This window comes from Saxophila tyrrhenica (genome assembly GCF_035928015.1).
Source record: "Saxophila tyrrhenica strain CCFEE 5935 chromosome Unknown scaffold_9, whole genome shotgun sequence".
NCBI lineage: Eukaryota > Fungi > Ascomycota > Dothideomycetes > Mycosphaerellales > Extremaceae > Saxophila > Saxophila tyrrhenica.
Genome location: NW_027041741.1, coordinates 1,196,267 through 1,213,352, shown reverse-complemented (window position 1 = coordinate 1,213,352; position 17,086 = coordinate 1,196,267). Strand labels below are relative to the sequence as shown.

The window sequence follows — 17,086 nt, the reverse complement described above, 5'->3', positions numbered from 1 at the left end:
ATGTTTACTCGGTCAGGTCAGCGTCAATCACTCCTCGATACCTTCTGGAACAATACTCGAACGATCAAACCACCGTTACGACGACGACACGACGGAGGAGAAGCCATTGCCGCCACTGTATGCGCTGCGCCACAGGAGCTTAACACGCACTTCGTAACACGAGCTGACCCTGCGTCTGGATCTGGACTGATCGAAGCAGGCATTCGACGCCGTACAACCTGAGATACTGCGAGCTGCCGAGACCAAAACAAATAAGCAACCTGCGGCCTTCCTACGACCTACAATCCGCATTGTATTGAGCGTTGCGATTGTAAGAGAATTGGATCTTGGGAGAGAGCCTCGTCCCATCCTGCTGCAGGCGAGCTCGCTTAAAGAGATACGGACCCAACTCAGCGGCTGGCCTTAACTGCCCTATATCACAGTAGCGAGAACCGCAGTCCAAGCAGTTGGATCGGAAGACTTGGATATACGAGAGGCGACATATCTGTACAGCTCCTAACCAGCAGCACCACCCACATGCAGCCTCCTCTGCCACAGCGATAACACCCCCCTTCCAAACATACCCGCCGACTCCCTACCGCCCCCATGGACGAGGCTGCGGCGCACATCCTCTACGCCTCCACCGCCCTCCTCGCCCGCGCCGACAACGACAACAACAATGGCTCCTCTTCCGGCAACTCCACCTCCTCCGACTCCACCTCAGACTCCGGCAAGCGCCCCGCGACCTACAAAATCGTCGGGATATGCCTCGCGATCGCCTCCGGCCTCTTCATCGGCGTCTCCTTCGTGATCAAAAAGATGGGCCTGCTAAAAGCCAACGCGAAATACCACGAAGAAGCCGGCGAAGGCTACGGATACCTGAAGAACGCTTGGTGGTGGACGGGCATGACTCTCATGATTCTCGGCGAGATATGCAATTTCGTCGCATACGCTTTTACGGACGCTATACTTGTTACTCCACTCGGCGCGCTGAGCGTGGTGGTGACGACGGTTCTGAGCGCGATCTTCCTGAAAGAGCGCCTGAGCTTTGTGGGCAAGGTGTCGTGTTTCCAGTGTATACTGGGCTCGGTGATTATCGTGCTCAATGCGCCGGAGCAGGCTGCTGTGGCGGATATACAGGAGATGCAGCATTTTGTCATATCGCCGGGCTTTCTGTCGTATTCCGGGGTGATCATTCTTGGCTCGGCGGCTGTAGCATGGTTTGTGGCGCCCAAATACGGGAAGAAAAGTATGCTGGTGTATCTGTCGATTTGCAGCCTGATTGGGGGCTTGTCGGTGGTTGCGACTCAAGGCCTTGGTTCGGCGGTGTTGGCGCAAATTAATGGGAAGCCGCAATTCAATCAGTGGTTTTTGTATGTGCTGCTGGTGTTTGTGATTGCGACGCTGTTGACGGAGATTATCTATCTAAACGTATGTCGAGACGTGCTGGAGGCGAAGAACATGTGCTAACGAGTTGAACAGAAAGCGCTCAACATCTTCAATGCCGCGCTGGTTACTCCAACCTACTACGTCTACTTTACGAGCTCGACAATCGTGGCCTCCGCGGTCCTCTTTCAAGGCTTCCACGGCACCGGGATACAGATCGCCGACGTTGTTATGGGCTTCTTGGTCATCTGTTCTGGTGTGGTGCTGCTGCAGCTCGCGAAGAGCAGCAAAGACGTACCCGACACTGCTGTCTTCAAAGGCGACCTTGACCAAGTGCGCACAGTCGCCGAACAGGAAGAACCAGAGTACGAGCCACGAGCAGACACTATCCGAGGTGGTGCTGGAATCGTGCGCGCAATGTCTCGTGTGCGGGGGAAAAGGGAGGCAGACGAGATGCGACGAATCCACGAAGAGCACATGGAGCCTATCCGTGAAGACGAGCACGTTGAATGGGATGGTCTTAGAAGACGGAAGACAAGCAGCACGGCACATACTATGTCTGTGAAGCGGACGAAGACCGTCCATCCTCCCCTGGGCATGTCACATTTCCCGAACGACGACGACAACGTGAGCGAGCCAGATTCAGAAGTACATCCAGGCTTCTTCGGCCGAATAGGCAGAAAGAGTCGATCAGGTACGGTCGATTCACAAACGAACAGGAGCCGCAAAGGTCACAGCCCCGTTCCACTCCGCGACGTCGATCCTGAAACCGTGGAAGGCGGCGGCGTCCACACCTACGGCCTCCCACCCGGCCTCCAACCCTCCCACGACGGTGCATCAGACACCGAATACAAAGGCGCCTCATCCACCCACATCCACTTCGCCGGCGGCCTCCCCGACCCCCGCGACCGCGCCCCCTCTCACAGCAGCTCCCTCGCTCCACCTCGCCCACCACCCCACGCCTCCGGCACAGGCGGCGGTACCCGCCGCCAATTCAGCTTCCAAAACGTCTTCCACCGCAAACGATCCGACGCCGCTTCCGACGGCCGACCGACTAGCCGCGGCGCCCTCTCCTTCATCTCTAGGCACAGCCCAGGCAATACCCCCGACAACTCCTACCCCGGCACCTCCGGCAACGGCGCCACCGAAGAAGAACGTCTCGGGCTCGTGCACGGCGATTCCTCGAACCCCCTTCCCAAATACGCGGAAGTCGTCTCCGAAGAACCTCGCGAGGAAGAAAGGGATAGCGACGAGTGGCAGGTCACTTCGGGCACGAGCAGTATTCCGCACGACGTCGAGGTGGATTTGGGACGGCAGAGGAGGAATCGCGATCCGCATGATGATTATTATGATGATGATGATGACGATGAGCTTTATGATGAGCCGTTGAGTCCGCCGGTGGCGCCCAGGCAGGGTGGAGGTGGGAGAGGGGGTGGTGGGAGTCCGGGGGCGTTTGTCTGAGGGGCGTGTTTGAGGGGGTTTTGATTGAGCGTTCTGAGCGTGTGTTTTGGGTGGCATTGGGCATTGTAGTGGTGTACATGTATGACGCTGTTTATACTTTGAGATGGCCGAGGAAGCACGACAAATAGTTCTGTAAGCGTCTTCGCCGTGCCATGATACATCGTCTGCAGAGCTTCGTGAGTTACCCTTCGCCATGGAAGAAGCGCAAACGAGCCCGGCCAATACAAGGTCAACGACATCGAGGCGGCACGAAACCAATATGGAGAGACTCGAAGTAAACGTGGGTTGCTTGCTGCTCGATTACGATGTATGTGATGTGTACTTCGAAATCCCCTCCTATACCAATCACTCTCCTTTTGATCCCGATCAACCCTGAGTCTCTCTCAGGCGGTATGGCACCCTATCACCATCGTAAGACCCCTCATCCCCATCCGAATTCTCGCCTGCTTCCTTCTTCTTCAAGTCCCTAACCCCAGAAAACGAAGCACCCTCATCCAGCAATGGCACCTCCTTGGAGAAACAGTGCCGATCCTCCGCCCTCAGCGCATCCCACCACTCCTCTGGCAACATCTCCGCCGTCTCCATCCCCGCCGCCCTCGCCGCCTCAAAGGTAGGACAGCTCCGCCCAAACCAATCCGCGTCGTAGCCATCGTGCCGGCCGAACGTGTCCTCGAGCTTGGTCACCATGTCCCAGTCCAGCACCTCGTCGCGACTGCGTCTGCACGCCTCCTCGAGGATCTCCACGATCTTGTCCGGGGCGAAAAGGGCCTTCAGCCCGCCACGAGCCACCATGTCGTAGACGTCGACCCAACCTTCGTTCCGGTAGACGTCGATCTGGTACGCGCGACGACGGAAGTGGACTTCCAGCGTGAATCCGAGCGGGACGCCGTGCTTGGTGATCGGGTTGTAGATGATGTGGCGAAACATGACCAGCTCGCGCTCGTTGCTGAAGGCGCCGCCGATGCTGGACAGCCACGCTCTGGCGACCTTTTCGCTCGGCGTGGACTGATGTCCTCCCGCGACATAGTTGAGCGGAGCGGCGAAGGCGAAGGGGTTCCGTGGGCCGTTCGGGTCGTCTTCTGTGAACACGTTGTTGATGACACAGTCGACATCCGCGTTCATGCGGAAGGTCGTTGTGGCGAAGAAGAGTTGCAAGTACTCATTGCGCAGCACCCGACTGACGCGGACGAGTACCGGAGGTCGGACGGTTTGGAGCTCACGACACCAGAGGTTGTTTGGATCGTGGCCGCCGAAAGCGTCGACCTCTTCGGGAAGGTAGTCGAAAATCTTCAGGCGGAGCTCGCTGGGGATAGTGGCTAAACCCTGGCACGGCCCTTTGGAGTGGATTTTATCGCAAAGCAGTGCGGAATGGTTGGGGATGATCGTGTAGTAGTCATCCCTGAGCGACACCAACGGATCGTTGCGGTCGTCGAGGGCGAAGAGTGGGTACATTGCGACGAGTGCGGTAGAATATACGGAGCTGATGAAGTCGTATAGCCCGGATGTGCCGATGTAGTATCGAGCACAGGGGCCGCAGACCTGTCTCAGTAAGCAGCTAGATGCTCGAGAAGTAGCTCGTGCTTCTCTTCTGTCGGGCGTGGCAAGCTTTGCTGACCGAAGCAAACGCCTAGGATTTGCCTTGGTCCTGCGAGGTCGTCGTTGTTGCTGGCAAACGCTCGGAGTGGAAGCAAGCGGTGGCGACAAAGGTGAACGCAAAGTGCCCTGCAGCGTAGTCGAAGCGTGTGTGCTGTTGTCTCAGCGAAGGTTGCGAATGCAGCGATGGTTAGCAAACGATGGCGAGATGTGCGTTGGTGCTGCTCGAGTAGGCTTGCTCGTCGACGTTGTGTCGAAAGAGAAGGCAGGCGAAGGTGGACGAGGTTTGAGAGGTGAATGCAAAGTGCACCGCAGCTTCGATGCGTTGTGCCGTTGTCTCAGCGCAAGATCGCGAGCGCAGCAGAGTCAGCAAACGATATCAAGACGAGCCTCAATGCTGCTCGTAGATGCGTGCTCGTCGATAGCCCTTCTTGAGATGAGCTGAGCGGAGCGATGGTCGCTGAGATTGGAAGGATGTATGTGAGGTGAAGTGCAAGCAAAAGGTGTGCGTGGACGTTTTCACCCAAGGTGGGATATGCTGTAGAGGGGTGAAAAAGGGCCTCGAAATCTGGTTGAGCAGGTGTCCAAGATCCTCTCGGCGTCGACCAGTAGTCGATAGAGCAGAGGTCAGCGAAGGGGAGGTAAGCGGAAGTGTGGTAAGCAACGCTCGAAGAACGGCTGTCGAGTATGCTGCGAATAGTAGTCGATGTTGTGTAGCAATATCAGGACGAGAGTGTGTTAGCGATGGTATTGTTATGCAGCAGGATGCAATGTGGATGATGCGAAGTCGAAGCTGTTCTTCGTGGTGAATGGCAAAGTCAAATTCTGAAACTCCGTATTGGGGCAGATGACCTTCCAGCCATCTTTGGTTGGCTTGCACTCCACGCGTTGTCTGAATCTTTGAGGTAGCGTCCCAAAGGGGCCAGCTGGTTGAGAATACGACCCTAGTTGGGTGAAAAAATTGCCTGATGGCCGGATGCGGTATGCAAGCTGGGAGCAGGACGTAGGCGTCGTCCCGACGCGTACCCACCGAGCAGATACCGTCCCCAGGGTAGGGTAGAACTCGTCCATTGCAGCGATGGTTTGGCGGTCGAGGTCAACAAAGTCGTACGACCGGAAGCTGTATTTGTTACTGGACACCGAAGGCCAAGTCAACTCACTCCCCTTTGATCCAGCAATCACCACGTCCCCCAGCAGCAGCGCCTCACTGATGCTTCTCCCCCTCCTCCTTCATCCCCTGCATCACCCACCTCGAATGATACCGCGCATACTCCTCCTCCCCCTCCTTCGTCTTCATCTTCTCCTTCATCTCAAACTTCTCCGGCACATCTACGCCTCTCCCCACCGCCGCCCTCTGCTGAATCACCTCCAACCACTTCTGCAGCTGCGGAAAAGGTTTCGTCTCGATGCCGGCCCATTCGGCCCAGTTGACCCAGGCGAAGCAGCAGAGGTCCGCGATCGTGTACTTGCCTCCTACCAGCCAGAGGCCTTGCTTAGCGGATTGCTGCGCGGCGAGACGGTCGTTGAGGACGGTGTAGAGGCGTTTGGTTTCGGTCTGGTACCTATTAATCGCGTAATCGATTTTGGTCGGGGCGTAGCGGTAGAAGTGGTTTGCTTTTTCATCTCATCAGTTTCCTCTTGCATTGGAATGCTAGGGCGAAAGGGTGCTGACCTTGCCCTTGCATCGGGCCTATACCCGACTGCATCCAGACGAGCCATTCGACCATCCCCCAGTACTCGTCGCTGTCGTACGGGAAGCTGATGGCATGGTCTTTGTCGTATTTCTCGCAGAGGTAGAGCTGGATGGCTGCGCCTTCGAAGACTCGCTTGGGCTTCCCAGAGGTCTTGTCTACGATGGCTGGGATGCGGCCGTTTGCTGGGGTGGGGCGTTAGCATGTAGTGTTCCAGTAGAGAATGCCTTGGAAGGACGGGCAGAAGCTAACGGTTGATCTCCAGGAACCACGGCTCCTTCTGGATGTTCTTCGAGATCTCGACATTGTGCACTGTATACTTCAAGCCGAGTTCCTCGAGCGTACAGCTGATCTTCTGGCCATTGGGCGTTCCGCTCGTGTATCTGTCTATCGAGTTAGCCCGTTGGCGATCTCTTCTTGTATCCAGACGCTCCACTGGCGCCCTAAAGTCCATATGTGGTCGACGGGGACCCTCCTCCAAGGCTGGACTTACAGATCGATGTCCGTCTGCTGAGGCGCCATACTGAGTCTAGCCGTACGAAATTGGCGCTGTCTGCTTATTCTGTATGTCTCTCAACGTTTCCTCAGGAGTCGATAAATCTGAGTCTTCTCACTCCCGATCACCCGAAGAGTAGAGTGCAGTGCATGTGATGCCATCCTGCGGTGCGGTAAAGGCGACGTCATGCCCGAGGAGGAGCAGCCGCATTGTCGAACCTTGAGAGGCATACACATACCCTGCCTTCCAAGAGCCATAGTAAGTGCATACCGATACACAGTACTGCTCCGCTCGTACGAAGCGGAGATGTGTGCGGATCCCGTGCGTACGACAGGTTGTGTAGTCTGTGGGCATGAATTTCGGCCGGAGGGGCTTTGGAGGCACAAATAGGAAGTGTGAAGAAGCTGGGAGATATTTACAAATGCTCCTCGTACATGTCGGTGCATTCCATTTGGCTTGCGAGCAAGCAAGCATCTTTAATTGGTAACTCGATGTCTCACATGCCTACTCTCACAAGACTACCATAAAATGCACATGAGACACTCGCTCCACGAACCACATACGCAACGACTTCAACCACCCTCCCTACTCATCCTACTGCACCACCCTATCTAACCTCCCAACACCTAACCCGCCCCTGCTCATTCCCCACCGCCAAAACCGAATGCACGTCCCCCCCGACCACCTCCCCGCCCGCAATCGCCACCCCGGAAATCCGCCCCAAAGGCGTCGAGCCCGTGGGCCAGTTCCGAAAAACAGCACAACTAGGCAAATGCACCAGTCTCAGCGCGTTGGCTTTCCACTTCGACGATATCGCTAACAGCTGTCCGTCTGGGGAGAACGTCAGATGCGAGGTAGGCGTGGTGAGTTGGTCGAGGACCTTGGTAGGTTTAGGCTGGGAAGGAACTGGCTGATCCTGTTTAGAGGCGGAGGCGAGCCAGACGCGGCGGTCGTAGATGTTGACTATGCCTGACGAGCTGCCCACGACGATCCAGCGATCGGTGCCGATGGTTGATTTGACGAATTCGTGCTGGCCTCCTAAAGCGATGGTCGTGATGCCCACGGCGCCTTCGTCCTGCCAGCGCGCGGTGATGCGGCGGTCGAGGACGGACCACTCTGTAATTTCGCCATTTTTGCCCGCGATGCTCATACCTTTGCTATCGCGCCACCAGGCAAAGTCGGCGATGCCGTTGCGGCTTTCGACACGGACTTGGCAGATCCATTGGAGGCTGTTAGCGTTGAGGATATTGATGATGCCCCCGCCTTTGCGGGCGGAGCCGAGGAGGGCCATGAATTTGCCGTTGGGGCTGAGTTTGAAGGTCTCCATGCTGCGTTGTTCGTGCTGTTGACCGTAGATGCGGGTGATCTTTTCGACGCGGCCGGTGTCGAGGTTCCAAATGTGGAAGTAGCGGCGGCGGGCGGAAAGGAAGATGCGGCCGTCGGTAGGGTGGAAGGCGGTTGTTGAGAGGGGGGTGCCGCGGATGTGCATGCTGGTTAGCAGTGGATTGGGTGTTGGTGCGGGTGGTGATGAGGCTAGGTGGTGGAGGTAGAGGGTTGAGGATGGTCCGGAGGTGAGGAGTAGTGGTATTTGAGGGTGGAATGATATTGATGTGACCGCGGATGGCTGAGTCCCTGGTATGTCCTTCGCACGCTGGATGTCGATTGCTTCTGGCCGCAGCTTTCGCTTCTTGCCCGCTCCAGAACGTGATGACCGCACAAGGCCCTCTGCATCTCGAAGTAACTTCGACAGAGGGGCGGCGGAGGGCACATCGTCGTCGGTATCCATGTCGACATCCGAGTCCTCCTCATCCGAGGTCGCCTTCCCAGATAGCCTCCGCTTCTTCAACGCCGGTTGCTGCAGAGCATGCCTCGCCCACTCTGGTGCTGGGTTGAGGAGCTCAAACTGCTGCCGCAGTCTTCTGGCATACTCCTTCCCGTTGACAACATCTTCGGCCTCTGTTCTGCGCAACTTGCGTAGTCGAGGTACGGAAGCCAGGGAGACCATCATGCGCTCGTCGTCGCTGTCCTCCCATGCTGCTGGGTACCTCGATCTCAGCGTCTTCTCATCGTCTGCTGAGGTCTCAGCCACCTCTCCAGCCTGACCAGCTTGTCCTACATCCGTAAAGAAGAGCTTCAACGTGTCAGTAGCTGTATTGGCATCGTGTATACTCGAGAGCCTGACCTACATCCGCATCGTCTAGCCCAGCAAAGCCAGTGTCTGCTGCATCTTCCTCATCTTCTCCGTCCCGCTCGTCCGCAAAAGCTGCCAGACCTCTTCTGAAGCCCGCGCTGTCCCCAAAGACCAGCTGCTCGAGCTCTTCTTCGCTCTCATCTTTCTCTGGCTCGTCTATTTCGATCTCAACATCGGACTCGTCGCTCGCACTTCTCTCTTCCGCCTCGCTCTCCTCGCGCTCGGGGTCATCCACCACATCTCTCCTTTGCGACCGACTCATGTTTGCTGAACAAGCGGTTTGCTAGGCGCTTCCAGCGACTCGAAAAGCCGGACAAATTTCTAGAAGTGATGTCACAAGCTTCACATCCCAAAGCGGTTAGCTCAGCCCTACCCGCGCCTCCTCTGCTTCAGTCAGTCACTGTGAACAAACATTCGCAATTACTCCCCTCTTCCCTCTTCCACACAACCCTCTATCGCTCATATACACAAACACCACGCACCGCGCATATACCCAAGGCGACTCACGAAGACATCCACTCACAACACGTCGCACCCCGACAACACCATGGCCGGCGTCCCCGTCGAGGCCGGCAGCGAGCTGGCGCAGGCGATCCAGAGCGCCGTGCAGCCCAAGCTCATCGAGAACGGATGGGTGGCGGAGGAGACCGACACGACTCTCTCAGAGTACGTGACGATGATGATGGTGAACGGTAAGGACCTCCAAGGCGTCGCGTCAGAGTTGGGAGGAGACTTGCTGGGCGTGGGCGAGGACGATGCGGCGGTTATGGCATTCGCGCAGTGGCTGTTCGAGCAGGTGCAGATTATGGCGGGGCCGCAGATGAAGCAGGAGATGGGCGGGATGCCGGAAGTGAAGCAGGAGCAGATGGAGGCACAGTCTTTCCCCGTAGCGCAAGACGACGCGCAGATGGACGATGCTGCTGCTTCGAGTGAGCCTATCCCGAGCGGGCCAAAAGCGATGCGCAATGGCGGTGGTCCGGGTCGAGGACGAGGCGGACGTATGCTCGGTCAGCTTAATAGCCACATGAACCGCGAGCAGAACCAAGCAGATCCTTTACGGCGGATAAAGGGGGCAGCAGGAGGTCAGGCGGGCAGGATCGACTCACACGGAGGGAGAGGTGCGCCTCGAGGACCCAGAGGAGGACGGGGTGCGGCGAACGGTATACAGCGCATGATGAACGGCAGAGGAGGCGCACAAGCCGCGATGGGACAAATGAACCCGATGGTGCAGCAAGGCGCGATGAACTCGCTAGATCCATCACAACAGATGGCCTTCATGCAGATGATGGAGATGCAGGCGACGATGATGCAGCAAATGCTCCAACAAAACGGCGGCCAAGCACCCAACTTCGCCCAGCAAAACAGCAACAAATCCCTCTTCGACCGCGTCGACAACAAGCGCCCCAACGGCAACTTCAAATCCCGCCAATACCAAAAACCCACCCCCGGCCAAAACGGCGACACCAATTCGATGGAAATCGACGGCGAAGGCAACCCCAAAGCCCCCTTCGACACCGTCTGCCGCTTCAACGCCGCCTGCACCAACCCCTCGTGCCCCTACGCCCACCAATCCCCTGCCGCCCCACCAAACCAAACCCTCGACCTCACCGACACCTGCTCCTTCGGCCCGGCGTGCGAGAACCGCAAATGCGTCGGCCGCCACCCCTCCCCCGCGCAGCGCACCCAACATCTCAAGCAAGAAGTCGACTGCAAATTCTTCCCCAACTGCAACAACCCCAACTGTCCCTTCCGACACCCCGACATGCCTCCGTGCAGGAACGGAGCGGATTGCAACGTCCCCGGGTGCAGATTCACGCACAGCAAGATCGCATGTCGATATAACCCGTGCACGAAGCCGCATTGTCCTTTCAAGCATTCGGAAGGGCAGAAGGGGGTGTTTAAGGATAAAGTGTGGACGCCGGGGGCGGATGGGGTGCCGAGCCTGGAAGGCGAGGGGGGTGAGGGGCAGGGAGGAGAGGGGACGGCGATGAGGTTCGCGGGGTTTAGTACGGGTGGAGAGGGGTCCGAGGAGTTGATTTTGCCTGGACAGCAGAACGGGCAACAGCAGGGGGAGGTGAAGCAGGAGAATGGAGAGGCCATTAAGACTGAGGCGGTGTCTACCTAGGTGGAGACGCCGGGAGGTCTGAGGAGGAGGCATTCGTCCGCTTGAGAAGCAAGCTGGACGTGATGGCTGAGGACAGGGCGATGAGGCTTGATTATGTGTGCAGAAGGGAATGAGATGAGCCGAGATGAATGGGACTGTGAGCTGATGAGGTATACAGCCAGCTTTTCTGTACCAACATTTACCTTCTTCGGCGCTCGCTTTTGGCGCTCTACATATACCAAGTCCTCACATCCGTGCACTGTGCCGTCTTGACGTCGCATCTTCTTCGAGGCCTCTCGGTCCTTCCAGTCGTCGACAGCATTCACCAGCACCAAAACATAGGATAGGTACTACAGCAGCGACTCGGAAAAGCTGCTGAAGCAGATGGATGAGCAGGTGCACCATTCATCCTTTATCTTAAAGTCTCGACTCGACTCTACTGGTCCTGACCATGTGCAGCCGCTCCCACGGAGCAGCGCTGTAGTCTTTCGTATTTCCCATGCCATTCATGCCTTCCATTTCAAACATGAACAACCATCCATCCATGCAAATGCCATCCGCGTCATCGACGCCATCACGCCGTCAACTAAAGCCCCCCTCCATCCTACGGCCGACACCCTCACCCTCACCCTCAAACCCCCTCCCGCCGAAAAAAATAAACATAAGCAAACCTCCCCATCTCCTCCGCCTCCCCTCCCAACGCCACCTTCTCATCATTAAACAACACCCACCCCTCCCCACCGCCTTCACTCTGCGGTAACTGCTTCTTGACAAAAGCCACGTAGTGCCCGGCGTGGATACTACTACCCTTATGGCAGACGATGCTGTTGAGCGCGAATTTCGCCGGGCGGGTATCCTTCACGCCCGCTGGCGGGACGGCTTCAGAGGTCGAGGGGGCTGCAGGTTCGTCGTCGCCGAAATCGCCAGTAGCATCTGGGTGCGAGAAGAGCCAGTCCACAGCGCGTTCCATGTCGCCGCCGGTTTCCTTGAGAGCTTGCCGGGCCTGCGGGGCGGAGAAGCCCATGTTGCCCAGGTTCTCAATCTTCTCGGGGTCGGCTGCACTGCCGCCTCCGGCTCCGCCGTCGCCAGCTCCCGGGAGGTCCATAGGGACGTCGATGTCTGGGTCCTCCATGTGCTCGAAGAGCCAGGAAGCGGCCATGTCGGCGTTGGCGTTGCCGGTGGCGTGGAGGGCTTTGGTGCAGCGGACTTCGGGGAAGCCCATGGCTGTTAGTTGGTCGAGCATGCCTTGGTCTGGGACGAAGGCGTTCTTTGCAGGTGCTGAGGCGGCAGCATCTTCTGGTAGCTCGACTTCGTCTGGTTGCTTGCCTGTGCTGCGGTAGGGCTCGAAGTCGATGAGCTCGTCGCCGACGATCACAGGAACATCTTGTTTGGTGGGGACCCAATTGATGAGTTCGAAGCGGCGAGCGTTGACTGCCAAGATAGTAGGGAAGGTCTTGAACTTTGTCTGTTTGCTGAACTCTGGGCCGCCACATTCACCACACTTCAGCTCGACATACTCCTGCTTTGTGTAGTCGTCGAGGCATTGCTTGAACGTCACTGGCTCGAACTCTTCCTTCACCTCGCCCTTGTCGCCATCGGTCATCTGTACTTCTGGCTGCGGAAGCTTCTTGACAGGCACAGCGACCGACAGATTCTCCATCTCCTCCAGGCTGTAGCGAACTTTGGAGCAGGTGAGACATTGCAGCCTCTGCTCCATGACAAAGCGGAAGGCGTCGACCGGGTCGTTAGCGTCGGGGTATTGGACACGAGCAGATTGTTGCGAGCGAGAGATGAGTTTGAGGAGATGGAGTAGCAGTTCGAACGCATCTTGCTGACGCATTGTGCTGAACTCAGAGTGGCCTTTGCCGATGAGGTGCTTTAGCATGGCAGGAGCCAGGCCGCGTTGCCAGGATTGCTCTTGTTCCTCATTGGTGTTTTCCGGCACACTGTACCGACCAGACAGCAGGCCATCCGCCATCTTGCGTAATTGCACTTCGAGATCCTCTGCAGGCTTAAGGGCAGGCGCGGGCGGTTGGTCTGGCTGGCAATAGCGCTTCTGGAATTCAGGCATGGAGAAGAGGGATTGTAGAATGGAGGCGAGGTAGCAGCTGTTGCCCAGATTCTTCAGGCCTGTCAGACCTGGTCCATACAGTGCCTTGAGCTCCTTTCCTTCTGCCGTCGTCATGCTGAAGTCGTAGGTGAGGTTGTGCTCCAGCTGCATCTCCGTCACACTCTTCTCCGTCTTTGTCCTCCCTTGCACGTCAACCTTCCAGTGGAGTAGATGCTTCACCAGATCAGGGTCGATGACCTCCTCGTCGCAGGCGTAGCAGTGAACATCTGCGTGACCATCTGCTGTCAGAGACCCCAGCTTCACCGCCACAGGATGACCCGTCGATGCGTTGTGGTCTACTTGGTGGTTGTTCCCGGGAGGCCCCATGTTCATGAACATCTTCCGTCCGCAACCAATGTTACCACAGGTCAAACAGAGCCAGAGGTTCTCTTTCAGTTCGCAGCTCTTGCATTTGCTTAGATCGCCGGTGAAGTATTCGCTGTCGCTTAACTGCTTCAGAGTCTGAGTATGCTGGCACGGCTTCAGCTCTTGTTCCCATGCTTGCACCTCCGCTTCCCTCGCGAACGTGTTGGCCTGTAACACCGCGTCAACGATCCCGTTGTCCATGGCGAGGTCGTGGGTGCCACATGCCAGGCAGTGCACGTCAGTCTTGGTGTCGTATCTATCCTGCTCCGTCTCGGCCTGGATGGAGAGCTTGGTGATCTTCTCGGGAGGCTGGCCATCCTTCCGCTCCTTCTTCTTGCGAGTGCGTTTGATGTTGAGGGCGAGCGGGTGGGAGAATTGTACGGCGTGGAGGTTTGAGTGGGTTCTGTCACCTGCGCAGCCACCGTTGAAGCAGTGCAGGCAGACGTCTAGGCCGGCTGGGTCATCGATGCTGTCGAAGCAGAGGGTGCAGTCTTCGCGGTAGACGGCGTCGGTGGGCTTTGGAGGGGCGAGGTCTTTGATGTGTGGGCAGGTCGCCATGTTCTCCAGCTGCCTCGTTGGTTTTGTGGTAGTAGGCAGTGGCAAGGATCTTGACTAAAGGAAGGGCAGTATCGAGAAGGCAGACGTTTGTTAATTTACGGCGCGTTTCGCCTTCACGTCTAATAATCTAAGGAGATGACGTTTGGCGGGGCTCGGATCGGATAAATGAGCCTCCGACCTCACCCACCTTTTCCAGCCTTTCAGGCGCGACTCGAGCAGCATCACATCTGACCGCGGTATCGTCGGTGCACACGATGGCGAAAGCTAGACCGATGGCAAGAACTCTCGAAGCGAAGAACTCCCAGCTGCGGCTGCAATGATTACAGAAACCAATGGACCATGTGCCGAGGACGGAGAGAGCGTGCCAAAGGCAACCTGTCAGAGCTCAAGAGGACCTGCGTTTGAGGTCATTAGTGGGGTCATGGAAGAGAAGGAGGGCTCGTCATGTTTTGTTGATGATTAGGTATGCAAAGTTTTGAAGCACCTACTTCCTTTCATCTTGCCTTTAGCTACACTTTCCGTACTTCTTCCATATCCCAGATTCGTAAGCAAAGAAGAACAAGTAAAGAAAAATGGCATCCAACCCACCAGGACAGTGCTGCACCATCGGTGTCAAGCACGAAGGAAAAGCCCAGGGTGAAATCAAGGAGGTCGGCGGCAGTGAATATACAACTACACCTTTCTCGCGGACAGTATTATTGACATGAGAATAGTCTCCTCGTACATGGTCTATCCCAAGGACAAGCAGACCGCCAACGCCATCCTCGTAGGCTCTTCCAATGCCCTTTCCCGAAGAGTATTAACTGACACGAAACAGATCCTCCCCGACGTGATCGGCCACGAATTCATCAACGCCCAACTGTAACCTCCCCCCTTCCCCCTCCATCCGCGAAGCCAGCCTAACCTCCCCCCAGCATCGCCGACCAATTCGCCGCCAACGGCTACTTCGTCGTGATGCCCGACCTCTTCGAAGGCGACCCCATCCCGCTCAACCGCCCCGCCGACTTCGACATCATGGCCTGGCTGCAAAAGTCCGGCCCCCAGGGCAAAGGCCACGGCCCGGGGCAAGTCGACCCCATCGTCTCCGCCGTCATTAAAGCCATGAAATCCGACCTCGGCGTGAAAACTCTGGGATCAGTGGGCTACTGCTTCGGTGCCAAATACGTCGCGCGCTTCTCCGCTCAAGGCCAGGGGATCGACGTAGGATGCATGGCACATCCATCTTTCGTAGACGCAGACGAAGTTCGGAAGATGCGTGCGCCCCTGAGTATCGCGGCCGCGGAAACGGATCAGATCTTCCCAGCCGAGAAGAGACGTGAAACGGAGGATATCCTGAAAGAGCACGATATCCCGTACCAGATGTCTTTGTACTCCGACGTGGAGCACGGGTTCGCCGTCAAAGCGGATCTGAGCAACCAGCGGGCTAAATTCGCAAAGGAGGCGGCGTTTTTGCAGCATGTGCAGTGGTTTGACGAGTTTGTCAAGGGCAAGAGGGATAGTGCTGCGTAGGAGTGTTCTGTATAAGTGGTGCTGGGGAGGAGGGGCGAGGTCGATAGATGGGACTTGTCTGGAGCTGGAGAGAAGATGTATAGAACCAATGTTAAATTTCTCAGCCAGACCTTTGCTTCCATTGTGTCTACCGTGCGTATCATTACTTCGAGGCGCTGACAATACATGTAGTGAGTGGTAGGTGTACTTGAAAGGTGAAACAATGCTTCTTCAACTTGCAGAACTCTCGCGCAGCTAGGTGTCGTTCCTCACAACCTGATAACCCTAACAGCATGGCGGGTTTTAGAGGGTAGTCGACTCGACAGACTGAACTAACGTGCCCAAGTGAACGACTTTTCCTTCCTGGACTACAAGACTTATTACCCAGCCACCCCTTTCCCCTCCACCACGCCCAGCACCTTACCCAAGTTCCTTACCACCTATTCCTCCCCAAAAACCCCTTAATCAACTGCGCAACCTCCCACCCCTTCGTCTCCAACACAAAATGCCCCGCCTCCAACGCATGCACCTCCGCCTCAGGCAAATCCTTCCTAAAAGCCTCCGCCCCCTCCCACACAAAAATGGGATCAGCCTTACCCCAAACCGCCAACATCGGAACCTGGCTCTCGCGAAACCACTTCTGAATCTTCGAGTACAGGGGGAGATTGGTGCGGTAATCGTAGAAGAGATCTAACTGCCGTTCTTGATTCTCTCGCCCGTGGAGGTTCATCCAGAAATCCGTCGTCGGTTGCACGGGATCCACGAGCTCGTGGTCGGAGGCCGGGAAGCCAGTGTAGTACTGCCCCTTCGTAGCGGGGATAGTGAGGTAGTTCTCCCGCAACCACTCGCGGTCAGCGACGCTGTTGGGCTTCGTCTCATTCCACAGCGCTTCGATGGGTGTCCAGAAGGGATGTCCAAACCCGGCGTCGTAGGCGTTGCCGTTCTGCGAGATGATAGCTTTGATACTCGCGGGCTTTTCGAGGGCGAGGCGCCAGGCGACGGGGGCGCCGTAGTCGAATACATACACAGCGTAAGACGAGATCTCGAGCGCGAGCAGCCAGGCGGCGATGGCGGCGGTGAGGTTGGCAAAGGTGTATTTCATTTCCGCGGGCGAGGTGGTGAGGCCGTAGCCGGGGAGGTCCGGGGCGAGGACGTGGTAGGAGTCGCTGAGCAGGGGGATGACGTTGCGGTATTGGGTTGAGGAGGAGGGGAAGCCGTGGAGGAGGAGGAGGGTGGGGTCGGTGGGGGCGCCGGCGGAGATGTAGTGGATGGTGAAGTTGCCGAGGCCGGGGGCGGTGACCGGGAGGTCGTGGTAGGTTGGGACGGAGAGTGAGGTTGCCATGGTTGCTCCTCGAGATGGAGAGTTGATTTGATGGATCTGATGGCAACGTAAGGGTGCAGGCTTTTAATTCTTGCTTGAGACTTGTGATAGAGAGAAGAGTCCTGGAAGCTTGCACTGCTCCTACCTCTATACTGCAGCCCGGCCTTTCAATCCATCTGCTTCTCCTGGCGTTTGATCATCTAAGGAGACAAGATCTGTGACATCTTCGTAAGGTTGAATGATTACAGGCGGTGATAACAAAGCGGAGACCGACTGCTTGCATGCTCGACGGCTTCTGTGCTGTCAGTGTCGTTCCCGACGAAGCAACGAGGAGCACTTAGT

The 17,086-nt window shown here is 56.9% G+C and overlaps 8 protein-coding genes across 8 annotated transcripts; 3 read left to right on the top strand and 5 right to left on the bottom strand.

The window, feature by feature from the left end:
- Positions 1 to 585: 585 nt before the first annotated feature.
- On the top strand, positions 586 to 2,826 carry LTR77_006414 (uncharacterized protein; the record flags this gene model as incomplete). The annotated part of the gene is made up of 2 exons (XM_064803656.1): positions 586 to 1,410; positions 1,462 to 2,826. The coding sequence occupies 2 exons, from the start codon at positions 586 to 588 to the stop codon at positions 2,824 to 2,826; spliced, it is 2,190 nt and encodes a 729-aa protein (XP_064658571.1).
- Positions 2,827 to 3,192: 366 nt separating this feature from the next.
- Positions 3,193 to 4,278, bottom strand: LTR77_006413 (uncharacterized protein; the record flags this gene model as incomplete). Its single annotated transcript, XM_064803655.1, is given in 2 exon segments — positions 3,193 to 4,225; positions 4,241 to 4,278. 2 exon segments carry the CDS (start codon positions 4,276 to 4,278, stop codon positions 3,193 to 3,195), a joined length of 1,071 nt encoding a protein of 356 aa, XP_064658570.1.
- Positions 4,279 to 5,623: 1,345 nt separating this feature from the next.
- GST2_1 (Glutathione S-transferase 2) lies at positions 5,624 to 6,632 on the bottom strand (the record flags this gene model as incomplete). Its single annotated transcript, XM_064803654.1, has 4 exons — positions 5,624 to 6,033; positions 6,092 to 6,295; positions 6,363 to 6,493; positions 6,604 to 6,632. The coding sequence occupies 4 exons, from the start codon at positions 6,630 to 6,632 to the stop codon at positions 5,624 to 5,626; spliced, it is 774 nt and encodes a 257-aa protein (XP_064658569.1).
- Positions 6,633 to 7,213: 581 nt separating this feature from the next.
- On the bottom strand, positions 7,214 to 9,059 carry UTP18 (U3 snoRNP protein; the record flags this gene model as incomplete). The annotated part of the gene is made up of 2 exons (XM_064803653.1): positions 7,214 to 8,737; positions 8,793 to 9,059. 2 exons carry the CDS (start codon positions 9,057 to 9,059, stop codon positions 7,214 to 7,216), a joined length of 1,791 nt encoding a protein of 596 aa, XP_064658568.1.
- Positions 9,060 to 9,344: 285 nt separating this feature from the next.
- On the top strand, positions 9,345 to 10,922 carry LTR77_006410 (uncharacterized protein; the record flags this gene model as incomplete). The annotated part of the gene is made up of 1 exon (XM_064803652.1): positions 9,345 to 10,922. The coding sequence occupies one exon, from the start codon at positions 9,345 to 9,347 to the stop codon at positions 10,920 to 10,922; it is 1,578 nt and encodes a 525-aa protein (XP_064658567.1).
- Positions 10,923 to 11,532: 610 nt separating this feature from the next.
- On the bottom strand, positions 11,533 to 13,935 carry ubp14 (ubiquitin C-terminal hydrolase Ubp14; the record flags this gene model as incomplete). The annotated part of the gene is made up of 1 exon (XM_064803651.1): positions 11,533 to 13,935. The coding sequence occupies one exon, from the start codon at positions 13,933 to 13,935 to the stop codon at positions 11,533 to 11,535; it is 2,403 nt and encodes an 800-aa protein (XP_064658566.1).
- Positions 13,936 to 14,507: 572 nt separating this feature from the next.
- On the top strand, positions 14,508 to 15,444 carry LTR77_006408 (uncharacterized protein; the record flags this gene model as incomplete). The annotated part of the gene is made up of 3 exons (XM_064803650.1): positions 14,508 to 14,595; positions 14,649 to 14,796; positions 14,850 to 15,444. The coding sequence occupies 3 exons, from the start codon at positions 14,508 to 14,510 to the stop codon at positions 15,442 to 15,444; spliced, it is 831 nt and encodes a 276-aa protein (XP_064658565.1).
- Positions 15,445 to 15,856: 412 nt separating this feature from the next.
- On the bottom strand, positions 15,857 to 16,765 carry LTR77_006407 (uncharacterized protein; the record flags this gene model as incomplete). The annotated part of the gene is made up of 1 exon (XM_064803649.1): positions 15,857 to 16,765. The coding sequence occupies one exon, from the start codon at positions 16,763 to 16,765 to the stop codon at positions 15,857 to 15,859; it is 909 nt and encodes a 302-aa protein (XP_064658564.1).
- Positions 16,766 to 17,086: the final 321 nt, after the last annotated feature.